Source organism: Hemicordylus capensis, chromosome 6, assembly GCF_027244095.1.
Source record: "Hemicordylus capensis ecotype Gifberg chromosome 6, rHemCap1.1.pri, whole genome shotgun sequence".
Classification (NCBI taxonomy): Eukaryota; Metazoa; Chordata; class Lepidosauria; order Squamata; family Cordylidae; genus Hemicordylus; species Hemicordylus capensis.
Window position 1 is genome coordinate 92,210,348 of NC_069662.1, and position 14,508 is coordinate 92,224,855.

Genomic DNA, 14,508 nt, shown 5'->3' on the forward strand with positions numbered 1-14,508 from the left:
AAGACATACAATTTTGAAGGATGCCTTTGTCTCAGATTTCAGGACTCATGACGCTTTTCAAGGACAGAGTTGAATATGAAAGAAATATCCAAAAACAAACTGATTTCTAGACATTTCACTATTTCTTACCAGCTGACTCAGAACACAGACACTTTTCTGTACTGTTTCTCGGGTGACATCTGCTTGCCGCACTTTCAAAGCCTTAAAATAATAATAATAATTACTGTACATGCATTTTAAAAAAACCTATTAATGTGCATTTTTAAAAAGCCACTCTCACTCAGATGCCAGATTTACTTTATCAGAAAGGTCCTAAAGTAATTCAGACCTGCCCTGTGCCCACATGTTTCACTCCAAACTTAGCGTACTTTAAATATACACTAAAAGCCTTGGAATTGTTTTAATGAACGACAGTATATACATTTAACAATAAAATAAATACAACGCAACACAATCAGATCCTGTATTTCATTTCCATCAATAAAACATACAGTTAAAATACTGTGCAAGACTAAGGCCAGATTCTGCTGCAGCCTGGAAGCAGTTAACTAAGGATTTACATTGTGTAACCTCACAAAAAGGGATATCACTGAAGGGTTTGCCAAAACCATTATGAAGACACTTTGCAATGACAGTAGGATGCAAGCCTCAAATCACTGGCAAGGATCTGGAACAGGGGTTCCCAACCTGTGGTCTTCCAGATGTTGCCAAACTACAACTCCCATCACCCCTAGCCATGATTTACTGTGGCTGGGAATGATAGGAGTTGTAGCTCAGCAACATCTGGAGGACCACAGGTTGGGAACCCCGATCTAGAAAGCTAATCAGATTCATGTAAGGGGCTTGCATCTAGCCTGTTTTGCCACATCAAACTGCATTCATATCAGTTTCAAAGCAGCTTCCTGTGCTTAAGGACAGGGCAAAAGCTACTATTTGACAAAAGTGTCTTCAATATCCCTGGGATTCATAGAACTGGTTTCAAAGTTATTTGGATCATGATCATATATTCCACAGTAATCCTATTTATTTATAGTGGACTTCTGTAGAATAACTGCTAGGAGAACCACACACAAAACTCATAGGGCCCAAACTGAGCTCCCCCCACAAACCGCCACTGCCAGATGTGGCCCTTGAAGCTGCCACCAGGCAGTAAAGAGCTGTGGCACTTTGATGCACAAAGAAGTCTGGATGCTCAGCGACAAGGAATGCTCTCTACATCATGTCATGTTTCCACTATAATAGAGCACTTCTGGGAGAGCACTAAAAATAATCGCACATGCACTTCGGCAGCACTGAGACTAGCATAGGAACTAGTGTTGCATGTGCACTGCTAGAAGCATATATTCAGTATTAGTCAGGATGTCAATCACTGATTATTAATATTATTATTTTTACATTTATATCCTGCTCTTCCTCCTGGGAGCCCAGAGTGGTATACTACATAAGTTTCCTCTCACAACAACCCTGTGAAGTAGGTTAGGCTGAGAGAGAAGTGACTGGCCCAGAGTCACCCAGCAAGTAACATGACTGAATGGGGATTTGAATTCGGGTCTTCCTGGTCCTAGTCCAGCACTCTAACCACTACACTGCAATGCCATGCATTTTTTTTGAAAGAGAAAAGAGATAAGTAGTGGGCGGGGGAAACAGAAAAATCTGGTTTTGCCATGGAACAATGAAAAAAAAATATTTCTACAAAAACAATAGATTTCTCCAATATTGAGATAGATAGATATGTTCTTGCTTCATTTTGTATTTCAAGACCATTTTTTAGATGCCGTTTCCTTACAACAGCTAGCATCCACAACCACTTATCAAAAAGTGATGGATGCCCAGGATTGTCTTCTCATCTTTGAGCAAGCATTTATGTTATCTTGCCAAATGTTAATGCTTTAATTTAAAAAAGAATTCAGCTGCTTCCCAATTAATTGAGGGCACAATTTTAATTACTTGCAAGGATGGTCTTTGAAATAAACAGATTAATGTAACCAATTCACTGACTGAACATTTTGCTTGGAAATTGCTTGATTACTGTCACTTCAGTCATTTCTGCCCTTTGCAAGATGTAATGTAATGGTGTTGCTCTCATCCAGCGTCAGCTGCTTTCTGAGCCAGAACAAACAGTTCTCACACCTGGAAGCAACAATGGCAAGAACAAGGATAAATGTAATATGTCATATTGACAGTATTACATATAGAGAGCCAGCGTGCTGCAGAGGTTAGAGTGCGGGACTAGGACTGGGGAGACCTGAGTTCAAATCCCTGTTCAGCCATGATCCTTGCTGGGTGACTCTGGGCCAGTCACTTCCCTCTCAGCCTAACCTACTTCACAGGGTTGTTGTGAGGAGAAACTTAACTACTGTACGTGCACGAACTGTGGTTCAAGCAACCATTTGGATTGTGGGGAGGGGAGTGGGAGCTTTAAGAAAGAGCTTCCTGCTGGGCAGCGCTCGGCCCAAGTATCCCTGTGCAACACCAGCATGCACATGGCGTCCGTGAGTGGGTGCCATGTGCGTGCCGGCAAGGATCTATTCTCTTTCATAAAGCTCTCACTGCCCACTCCCTTCCCCATGGTGCCAATCTGATGTGCACACCTCTAGCACCGGATGTAAATATTTAGGCCCCAAAGGGACAGTGTTTTGAAAATGTTAATATAGACCAAAGGGACACATTTGATTTATGTTCTTCAAATATATAATTATCTTAACCTGGTTAGTAAACAACACTACCTGAAAATATCACTATAAACACTTAAATTAGAACAGCCACAGTTAAATAGTGAGACAGTTACTCCACAGGACATTACAATAAAAAAAAATTATTGCAATAAACCTAGAACATAGAGAGACAAAATATAGTTTATGATTATGAGAGATAAACTCTGTGGGCTATAAAATCTGCAGAGATTTTATAGTCTACAGATGCTGCTGAAGTGTGATAAAGCATTAAGATAAGCATAGAAATTATATGGATTAGAAATTCTCAGGAATTTCTAATTCAGGTGTGCAAAGCTGGCAATTTTAAAGGTCCAATTAAGTTTCAAAGCGTGAATTTTTGATTTGGTGCAGGGTGTTATCAGTATGCCAATGACACCCAAATCTATTTCTCCATGTCAACATCATCAGGAGAAGGCATAACAGCCCTAAATGCCTGTCTAGAGGCAGTGATGGGCTGGTTGAGGGATAACCAACTGAGACTGTATCCAGATAAGACGGAGGTACTTATTGTGCGGGGTCGGAACCCAGGAGACTGTTTTGATCTGCCAGTTCTGAAAGGGTTCACGCTTCCCCAGAAACAACAGGTATGCAGTCTGGGAGTATGTCTGGATCCAAACCTCTCACTGGTGTCCCAGGTTGAGGTGGTGGCCAGCGGTGTTTTCTATCAGCTTCGGTTGATACACCAGCTGCATCAGTTTCTTGAGATAAAGGACCTTGGAACAGTGGTGCATACGCTGGTCACCTCCAGACTTGACTACTACAATGCGTTCTATATGCCTTTATATGTAGTCCAGAAACTGCAGTTGATACAGAATGCGGCAGCCAGGCTGGTCTCTGGGTCATCTCGAAGATGAAGAGACCATATTACTCCTATACTAAAAGAGCTACACTGACTACCAAGAAGTTTCTGGGCAAAATATAAAGTGCCGGTTATAACCTATAAAGCCCTAAACAACTCAGGCCCAGAGTATTTAAGAGAACGTCTTCTTTGTCATGAACCCCACTGCCCATTGAGATCATCACAAGAGGTCCATCTGCAGTTGCCACTGGCTCATCTGGTGGCTACTTGGGGATGGGCCTTCTCTGTTGCTGCTCTGAAACTTTGGAACGCGCTCCCTGCTGACATAAGAGTCTCCCAACTCTAACAACTTTTAGAAAGACTCTAAAGACACATTTATTCACCCAAGCTTTTTAACTAGACTAGTCATTTTAAATTTTAAAATTTCTGTTTTTACTTGGTTTATGCTGCGTAAATCGCCAGAGATGGAAGTTTGGGGCGGTGTACAAATAGGATAAACAAAACAAAATTGCAAAGAAAGAAAAGGTCTATATACAGAATGGGGGGGGGAGCCACCCTTTAATTATTCAATCTGAACTGCCAGTTCTCTCTCTTCAGTCAAGGTCAAGGGTGTTTATACCACAATAGGAAGAGATATGCACTGCAACTTTATTCCTAAAACAGATGGTCAAAGACACATAGGAGGCTGCCTTATACTGAATCAGACCATTGGTTTGTCTAGCCCAGTATTGTCTACTTACACTCACTTGCAGTGGCTCTCCAAGGTTACAGGCAAGACTCTCCCAGCCCCCGCTGGAGATGCCAGGGAGTAAATCTGGGATCTTGCTCTTCCACTGAGCTACATCCCCATCCCCCAAGGGGGGTATTTTACAGTGCTCACATGTAATCTCCCATCCACATGCAAACCAAGGCAGACCTTGCTTAAAAGGGCTTTGCTTGCTACCACAAGCCCAGCTCTTCTCCCTGTTGTTGTGACCAACATCCACCTGCTTCTTCCAGCCATTACTTTAAACATAATACGGTAAACAGTTCTAACTATGCAGCCTGAATGACTTGATAGGAACACAGGAAGCTACCATATACTGAGTCTGACCATTGGTCTGTCTAGCTCAGTATTGTCTTCACAGACTGGCAGCGGCTTCTCCAAGGTTGCAGGAAGGAACCTCTCTCAGCCCTATCTTGGAGAAGCCAGGGAGGGAACTTGAAACCTAGTCTCCCATTCATATGCAACCAGGGCAGACCCTGCTTAGCTAAGGGGACAAGTCATGCTTGCTACCCCAAGACCAGCTCTCAATGGTGCATTGCAGAAGCTAAGCACTATTTGGCAGCTAGATGCAAACACAGCTGGACTGAAGACCATACGACTAAATAAATGTTTAGTCATAATAGTCAGCGTCAACAGAAGTGATCCTCACAAACACTGAACATCACAGCCTGTTGTTGCTTTTATACTTTTATATTTTCCCAACAAGACCACTTTTAAATCCAGAATTCTGAGGAGATTCCCATCTCATGTTTTTAGGTTTTGAGTAGGAACTCAAAGGTCACTATGAAAAAATATTCCAGCAATTGCTAAGTGTTAAGTCCAACATTTCACATGAGCTGACCAGAGTCTGAGGTTCCATATAAATGCAAAGCTAGATTTTGTATAACTTTGTAAATACTTGGTTTTTTGTTCTTTTAAAGTGGGGGGAAGCAGAACAGTCTTTGCTGGGCAAAAGTTGACACACTAGAAGTAGAATTTGAGACTCTTAAAGTCACTTAGTTTCTTCCATAAACTGCAGGATGAATAGTACACCACATCAAAGGAGAGATTACTTTTCAACTTTTAAAAGCTGACTTAGATTAGACCCATTTTCCTGGGTTTAACCCACTGTGACTTCTGAGAACAAGATTAAGCATCTGTATGATGGCTGGAATAGACTGTAGTCCAGCTATTTATTTAGCTAGCTAGCACATTTTTATACTGCCCCATACATAAGTCTCTGGGCTATTAAGAAGAATTCAAGTTTTCAAACCCTATTTAATCAGTATGCATGCTATACCCATAGGAAGCTGCTTTATGATGAGTCAGACCATTGCTCCATTTAGCTCAGTCTTGTCTATATTGACTGGCAGCAGCTCCTTCACGGTTTCAGGCATGAATCTTTCCCAGCCCTATCTGGAGATGCCAGGGATTGAACCTGGGACCTTCTACATGCAAAGTAGATGCTCTGCCATTGAGCTAAAGCCCCATCCCCTGAGGCAGCATACATGGTCTCCCACCCAAGCACTGAACAGACCAAGACTGCTTAACTTCAGCAAGATGGCTGGATCATGCGCCCATGCTCTGGGACCCGAGACCAAGCTCTGGGGTCCTTGGTACAAAGTCCATAAGAGTGCACCAGAAAGCTCCACTCCCACAATGATATGCTCCATAGCCGGCCTGCCCCCACCATATTAGGAGAGGTCCCAATCACAGGAGAATCAAAGTCCCCCATTTGTCTCCTCAGATGTAATCATGGACAGCAATGGAGCAGATTTATAGAGTGCAATGGGAGGGGTTTGCCAATGTGCTCTCATGGACGCTGTCACACAGTATCCACACTTTCTGAAACTAAAAAACAGAATTCCTATGTCCATGTTATACATCAACTTCCTGCTCAGTTCAGAACATTTCATACACTGGCTCCACACAACTGCAATACAATTACCTTAGCTTCAATCTGTCTATAACACGAGACGCCATACACAGTGCTTCCTTCTCCACTTCGTGGCGGCAAGTGGAAAAACACAGTGTCTGCAAGAGGAAAGAGAAAACATTTCATTTACTAACAAAGTATTGCATCAAGGATTGAAGTTTTTACAGCGTTTGTAAGTGTATAACTTTTCAGTATCACCCTAAGGGCCCATTTGCACATCATGTAGCATACCTAGGAAAGAGATACGGACATTGTGGTGCAGGACGCCAGGCCATGGTTAACTATTTTTCAGTAGCATGCAACACCTGCTCAAGTTATTTAGCTGCTCTAGGTGAAAAGCCATTGTGCTCACTCACCAACACATCCTTTCATACAGAGGAAGGGAAAACACTTCAGGAAGTTGAACAGGTAAGTAAGTGTGTTCTCCTTTTTAAGGGCTTCCTCACTTACAGCCCATCCTTCCTGCGCCATTCAAATGACCTTCACTGCCCAAACATGGGTTGGTCAGTTCAAATGAATGTGTGAAACTTGTATCTTGCAACTGCCTTACACCTCTGCCGCAAAGGCAAATCTCCAACCAGCAAGGAAAAGACAATACCCAGGACACAGTGTCCAATTGCTTTGTTGCTATGATAGGTTTCTAACAACTACTGTTGCTTTCACCCAAAACAATGCATGAACAGCTTGTTGCTGTAGTAACAGATGGACCAGAGAAATAGATGTACTCATTACATTTATGGATTCTTTAAAAGTATATTTTATCCTGTCTATCCTTCATAAGCAGTATACATGGTCCCTGGCTCTGTTATCCTCACAATGCTTCTGTCAAGTACCTTACACTGAGAGTGTGTGACTGGCCCAAGGTTATCTCATGAGTTTCATGGCTGCGTGGGGACTTGAATCCTGGTCTCTAGAGTGCCAGTCCAACATTCTAGCCACTACATCAGGCTAGCTAGGGATGCTTCTTGTGGTACAGTAAAGGCCTGTGAACATTACATAATATATACCCACTTCTAGCTTGTACCAAATGTGCATATATTTGGCAGCCATACAGGCAAGAAACCTATTTAAGAGAAAGCTGGCATCCTCAGGGTGCCAAATTCCACTCTTGCTAGACATGATCATAGAATATGCAGAGCATTATCTGGAACCATCTCAAATGGCTTCTTACCTTCTTGATAGTTGTGAGCACCATCTGGCAATGCAAGGAAAGGCAAGTATTTCCATTCCTCTGGCAAATTGTGGCTGTCATGGTCTTCTCCTGGGATTAGAGGAGGATACGAGAACTCAACCTGCAAACAGATGTCTTAGATTATACCAACTGCTCCACCAGAACACAAGAGATACCCACCAAACCAGCAGTCAATCGAAGTATAAGCAATACCATTTCACAGCCAGCTATTGATAAAGAAATATCTGCATGGCTAGTTCAAGAGCTGGCAGCCCAAGTTGCCTTGCCATCCTCTACCATGGCCAGGCAATGATCTCCCAAGATTCACTAGTCTGCAAATAAGATATATGTCTGGAGGCCTATTTTAGAAGAAGAGGTAAATGCAAATGCTTCGCCTCTGAGGCAGACTGTAAAACAAAGGAGCCTATATCTGATCCATCATACACCTTTGCTTATTTTACATGTCCCTCCCATGAGAATTGTAAGCAGTGCTTACAATATCAGGCTCAGGTGGAAGAAGGACACACCTGCAAAAATACATAGAAGGATCTCTAGCTAAAGTGTAAAGGTAAAGTGTGCCGTCAAGTCGATTTTGACTCCTGGTGCCCAAAGAGCCCTGTGGTTTTCTTTGGTAGAATACAGGAGGGGTTTACCATTGCCGCCTCCTGTGCAGTATGAGATGATGCCTTTCAGCATCTTCTTATATTGCTGCTGCCCGATATAGTACCAGTAGGAATTCAAACCAGCAACCTTCTGCTTGTTAGTCAAGCATTTCCCCACTGTGCCACTTAAGGTGACAGAAGGATCTCTAGTAACAGCAAAACACAGAAGCAATATTATTGAAGAGAGCAAGTCTATTTGAACACATAACTGAGTGTGAGAGTTTGCAATCTGTGTAAATTAAGTTAATCTACAAAAATAGCAGGGTTTCCCCCAAAATGCTTTCCTTTAGGATCACTCATGGTACATATTTGACTGGAATTTTTCCTTCTGCTCCAGCAAATTAGAACATCCCCCCCCCCTTTCCTTACACCACACATTAAAGGCATTATGGCTCTTAGTTCTTTTGTGGAACAATAATTTATGCTAAAAGACAAAGCTCTTGTCAAGAAATGCAAATTCAAGGCCTCTTCAATCTGTGTGAAAAATCAGCTGACTTCTCCATGCCTCGTGGTGCATTCTCAAAAGGCAGTTATCAGAACAGGAAGCTATCAGTGTCACGAGGTAAGCATCAGAGCAGAAATGATGGTGCTTCACTTAAACTGGAGTAATTTGCCAATCATCTTGTAAGTATTGCACTCCATTTTATAACAGGAATAAATGACCATTTCCAACTAAAGACATAATTATCTGTCAAATGCTGATCTTGCAGATGAATCTTGGCTGAACATCAGGATGTTCTGCCTACCCAGATCACACTAGAAACATAATGGTTTTGGTTTTAGATGGGTCCTGGTTTTAGTTATTTTTCTTATTTTATTAAAGTTATATTATTTTAAAGTGATTAAAGTTGAGGCATTAGCATGGCCAGCCATTTTTAATTACTGGTTAAGAATATCCTTTTTTCCTATTGGCCTTGCCCCTCTAACATTGGCGCACAGATGTCCGACCATATGGGAGCAGTCCTTGATGACAAAACTCTCATATTATGGGCTTTCCCCTGCTTACTTGCTCTCTCAGACCAAGCCAAAACACTTCTCAAACAACACATAGTAGATGTTGAATGCCAAACTGATCTGGGCTTGGTACCAAATCTCATTTCAGAAAAATTAAGGTTTTTGGATGCACCCGCTGTTTATCTAACCCAGCTAATCGTCCCTGGACATAGGAAGGCTTTCACACTGGCTCACTGGGGTGCATTGCCTTCAGCAGTGTTTGATGGAAGACACAAGAAAATCCCTCTTCCAGAACATTTTTGCCCCTGTAGTTCGGGGGCAGTAGAAACAACAGGGCATGTCCTCCTATACTACCAGTTTTATAAGGATATCCATAATGTTTTTATTTCCCAGTTTTAATCAAGTTGACAGGAGAAGCTGATCAATTTTATGTTTCTTTATTTCTCTCTGATTGGAACCATTTTATTATGTATAACATTGCTAGATACTGTGCTGCTACATATAAAATAGGTTGTGAGCTGACTGCCAGCTCTAATTTGATTGATATACAGCTAGCCCTCGTTATCCACAGTTGTGGCACCTGTGGTATCCCATATCCACAGTTGGGTTATAGGGACCCAGTGTCTTTATGGGCAGAGCAAAAATAGAGTTATTTTCACCTATCTGTGATTCCTGAGTGGCCACAAACGACTTCTGATATCATATCCTGCTGTCATTTTGTAGTGCTGAGACATTTTATGGCTGGTTGGTGGGGGGGGGTTGTTAAAAAAAAACACGAACAAAAAAATCAAAGGATTTGGAAGTTTGGGGGGCATTGCTGGAGAGCAAGGTACTGTGCTTACTGTGCCTCAGGGGAGGGGTGCCTCTGTCTCACCCCCACCAGGTGTGTATCATTGCTGCTGTTGCTATAAAGGTCAGGTTGCACCAGGGGAGTGAGCCTCTTGGCACAAGCCAAAGGGCAAGAGGACAAGGGCTTGTGGCTCTCAGCCTTGGGGCCTGGGCCCTCAGAAGACCCCCCTTTTTCCATCAAGGAGGACAAGGCTGAGAGAGACCAACCTCATCCAACTCATCAAGGAGAGCTGTATGCCTGAACAGGTCTTGGACCTGGTTTTTATCAAAACAGGGGAGCTGCGGTTGGTTGGGCTGGGGAGATGTGTCTGGGAGAGCAGAAGAGTGAGGATGGTCTGGAGGTAGCAATGTCACAGATAGGGGCAGAGGAAGGCATGGTGGTGGGAGTGGGGCAGGCCGTTACAGGGGGGAAGAGGTCCAGGAAACTGAGGCCAGTTTCTTTTCCCAGCTCTTCCCCCAACCCTTCAGCCCCAGGGAGCTCTGAGAACACTTCCTCTAAGATTAGGGTGTTGCTGTTGAATGCCAGGTGGTAACTGTTAAGACATCCCTATCCACAATTTGATTGTGGATGAGCATGCTGACCTGGTTGGTTGAGAGTGGTGTGACAGAGATTGGGGTTGGTCTAGCTCAGCATTGTCCTCCAGGTTTCCTGATCCCACCTGGAGCATTAGAGGGGGGTATTGCAGTCATTTATTGTGAGATCTTTCCCATTTCCAGGTGCCTGGTTAGGCAATCTTAGAATTTCAAATGTTTGTTCTTGAGGGTGGGCCTACGAGATGGGCTGGGGATTCTGCGGGTGTATTGACCACCCCGCTGCACTTCAGTCTCCCTACCTGAGCTGGTGGGGGTGGGGGTCTAAGGTGTGGCTTTGGGTTCCCCCAAGCTTATTGTCTTGGAGGATTTCAATGTCTACACTGAGGCCCCCCCAGTAGGAGCAGCTCAGGATTTAATGACCTCCATGGCAACCATGGGTCTTTCTCAGTTGGTATCTGACCCTACCCACATGGCAGGTTATACTCTGGATCTGGTTTTTGCTGACCACGGAATAAATCATCTGGAGGTGGGGGAATTTGAAATAACTCCCTTGTCATGGACAGATCACCATCTGATAGGATTTAGTTTGACTGTTTTATCTGCCTTCTGCAGGGGTGGTGGACCAATTTGAATTGTCTGCCCCTGGACGTTTATGGATCTGCTCAGTTTCCAGATAGCCCTATGGGAGTTTCCAGTGTCCAGAGCTGGTGACTGTCAAAGCCCTGGTGATTCTTCGGAACAGAGACACAGCACGGGCTATTGACAAAGGTGCTTCTAAATGTCCTCTCCGGCTTGGTGGGGCCCAATCTGCTCCTTGGTTTTCCTTGGAGCTTAGGGCAATGAAACGATTCGGTTGATGACTGGAATGATGCTGGAGGGAATCCGATCGAACATGGGCTAAAGCCCCATTTAGGGACTACTCTGTGGTGGGACGGCAGCGAAAGAAATGCTTTTTCTCCGCCTCCACAGCCCAGACCACGGGCGGCATGTTGAGAACATGTTGCCTACGGAGAGGGCAAAAGCAGCAGCGGGGGAACCGGGGAGGGCTGAGGCGGCAGCGGAGGGGGGGGGAGAACCGGGAGGGCTGAGGCTGGCAGCGGGGGGGGGGGGAGAACCGGGAGGGCTGAGGCTTTGGCCAGCGGGGGGGGGGGAGAACCGGGAGGGCAGAGGCAGGCAGCGGGGGGGGGGAGAACCGGGAGGGCTGAGGCCGGGCAGCGGGGGGGGGGGAGAGAATCCGGGAGGGCTGAGGCGGCAGCGGGGGGGGGGAGAACCGGGAGGGCTGAGGCGGCAGCGGGGGGGGGGGAGAACCGGGAGGGCTGAGGCGGCAGCGGGGGGGGGGGAGGAGAACCGGGGAGGGGCTGAGGCGGCAGCGGGGGGGGGGGGGGAGAACCGGGAGGGCTGAGGCGGCAGCGGGGGGGGGGGGGAACCGGGAGGGCTGAGGCGGCAGCGGGGGGGGGGGGAGAACCGGGAGGGCTGAGGCGGCAGCGGGGGGGGGGGGAGAACCGGGAGGCTGAGGCCGGCAGCGGGGGGGGGGGGAGAACCGGGAGGGCTGAGGCGGCAGCGGGGGGGGGGAGAACCGGGAGGGCTGAGGGCGGCAGCGGGGGGGGGGGGGGAGAACCGGGAGGGCTGAGGCGGCAGCGGGGGGGGGGGGAGAACCGGGAGGGCTGAGGCGGCAGCGGGGGGGGGGGGAGAACCGGGAGGGCTGAGGCGGCAGCGGGGGGGGGGGAGAACCGGGAGGGCTGAGGCAGGCAGCGGGGGGGGGGGGAGAACCGGGAGGGCTGAGGCGGCAGCGGGGGGGGGGGAGAACCGGGAGGGCTGAGGCGGCAGCGGGGGGGGGGGAGAACCGGGAGGGCTGAGGCGGCAGCGGGGGGGGGGAGAACCGGGGAGGGCTGAGGCGGCAGCGGGGGGGGGGAGACCGGGAGGGCTGAGGCGGCAGCGGGGGGGGGGGGAGAACCGGGAGGGCTGAGGCGGCAGCGGGGGGGGGGGAGAACCGGGAGGGCTGAGGCGGCAGCGGGGGGGGGGAGAACCGGGAGGGCTGAGGGCGGCAGCGGGGGGGGGGAGAACCGGGAAGAAAAGAGAAGAGGGGGGAAACGGGCCCACGGGGGGGACCGGGAGGGCAGAGACGGCAACGGCGGGAATACTAAACTGCAGTGGCAGGGAGATGAGAGCGGGGAGAAGAGACCACCCCGTCCGCCACGGCGGAAACATAATGGCGCCCATGTGGACTCTTGGCGCAGCGGCAGCAGGAAGGACTGGCCCCGCTGGCGGTGGCCGCCACGGCGAGAAGACTGGCCCCGCTGGCAGCAGCAGTAGCGCTGGGGACTGAGCCCGCTGGCAGAGGCAGCCGCAACGGGGGACTGGGCCCGCTGGCGGCCCAAGAAGAGGATTGCCCTTCAGAGCAAGAGCAGCACCCCCCCCCCCACTAGAGCCCGTTATTAAAACGGGCTTAAAAATACTTGTCTTCCTATATTGCTGCTGCCCAATATACGTGTTTACCATAGTCTGGGAAACATACCAGGGGGGAATTCTAACCAGCAACTTCTGGCTTGCTAGTCAAGTCATTTCTCTGCTGCACCATTATGTGGCTTAACTGAGACTAGGAATAGCAAAAAAATAAAAAAATAAAAATAAAATAATTAAAAAATAAATAAATAAATAAAATTACATATTTCAGTTTTGTAAGATTCATTGTAAGATTCATCATCAGGAACTGAATGGGAAATCAGGAGTTCAGTGCAACTCAAAAGCTTGCATATTTCTACATAAACAGAAGCTTTAAAAATCATTTTGTTCACTAAGATCAGCATGAACAGGAGTGACATAACAAAACATAATGTAACTACTACTGAAAAATACTGCAAGCCAATTTGATGAAGATTAAAGTACATATAACCCATCAGTTTCAATGGATATGGGCACAGGATGGGACTGTAAGGTTGCATTATAAACATTTACTAGGAAGTATATTTACTAGAAAGTATATTCATCTGAACTATGTGGGACTACTTCTGAGTAAGCATGAATACAATACTCATGATTGCAACAAATAACTTATTTATTTAATAGCTCAATTTTTATACCGCTTTTCATAAAACATCCCAAGGTGGTTTACAAAAGTTAATACACAATAAAACACCATTAAAATCACATTTAAAACCTTAAAATCAGTTAAATAGTAAAAACCACAATACGCCCCCCAAAAAACCCCAACCCAACCATAAAAAAGACCAACTGAAACAGGAAAGCTGAGAGACTTGGCAACCCCTAAGGGGTAAAAGCCTGAACAAAGAAAAAGATCTGATGTTTTTAAAAGCTGCCACAGATTTCACAGAGCAGACATTCACTTGGAGAGCATTCCAGTATCTGGGGGCAACCACAAAGAAGGCCCTGTTCCACATGCACAACAATTTAGCTTCTCTCAATATCAGCACACAGAGCAAAGGCCTCTCTGACAACCTTGTTTGGCAGACAGAAACCCTTGGGAGCAGGCAGACCCAAACCACTAAGGGTTTTAAAAGTAACTAGCTGGGCCGGGCACAGGGCATCTGTGCCTCTAGTTCGCCCACGGCAGCTTTCTCCTCCCACAACCACCACCGCTGCTTTTTTGTCGTCACCCCCCCCCCAGCATCCATCTTCTTTGCCCGCCCCCTTCACCAGCTGGCCGGCCATCTGTCTGCCGTCCATCTTCTTTCCCCACCATCGCTGTCTTCTCCCCTCCTGCCCACCCCCGCCGTCATCATTTTCTTTGGCCGGCCGGCCACTGCCATTTTGTTTGCCAGCCGGCTACCACCACCATTTTCTTCCTCATTCCTATCGTTATCCGGGCAGCTGCTTGCGAACTCTCACGAGAGCTGCCACACATGGGATTAGTGATGGGTATGCCTTAGAGAAATATATATAAAGAAAGAAGATAACCAGCACCTTGAATTAGATCCGGAAACAAATTGGCAGCCAGTGCAGCTCTTTCAAAATGGATGTAATATGTTCCAAAGCGAGCAATTCCAGAGAGTACCCTGCCATCTGCAATCTACACCAACTGAAGTTTGTTGCAGAATGCAGCTAGGACTATTATCAAGAGAAGAACCCTCACATCCCTAACTTATGCATGTTAGCAGTGATGCAAGCTTTTACCAGAATTGGGTTA

At 46.6% G+C, this 14,508-nt stretch overlaps 1 protein-coding gene across 3 annotated transcripts in view; it reads right to left on the reverse strand.

Annotated features, from left to right (window-relative positions):
- The window catches only part of AVL9 (AVL9 cell migration associated), a 46,170-nt gene that overhangs the window by 25,244 nt on the left and 6,418 nt on the right, over positions 1-14,508 (reverse strand). For all 3 annotated transcript variants that reach the window (XR_008310344.1, XM_053265124.1, XM_053265123.1), the window contains exons 2-4: positions 7,366-7,486; positions 6,207-6,292; positions 130-201 (exon numbers count right to left, since the gene is read on the reverse strand). Coding sequence is in view for 2 of the 3 variants with exons in the window: in XM_053265124.1 (XP_053121099.1) it covers positions 130-201; positions 6,207-6,292; positions 7,366-7,486 (279 nt within the window). In the remaining variant the exon portion in view is untranslated. The remainder of the gene's footprint in view (positions 1-129; positions 202-6,206; positions 6,293-7,365; positions 7,487-14,508) is intronic.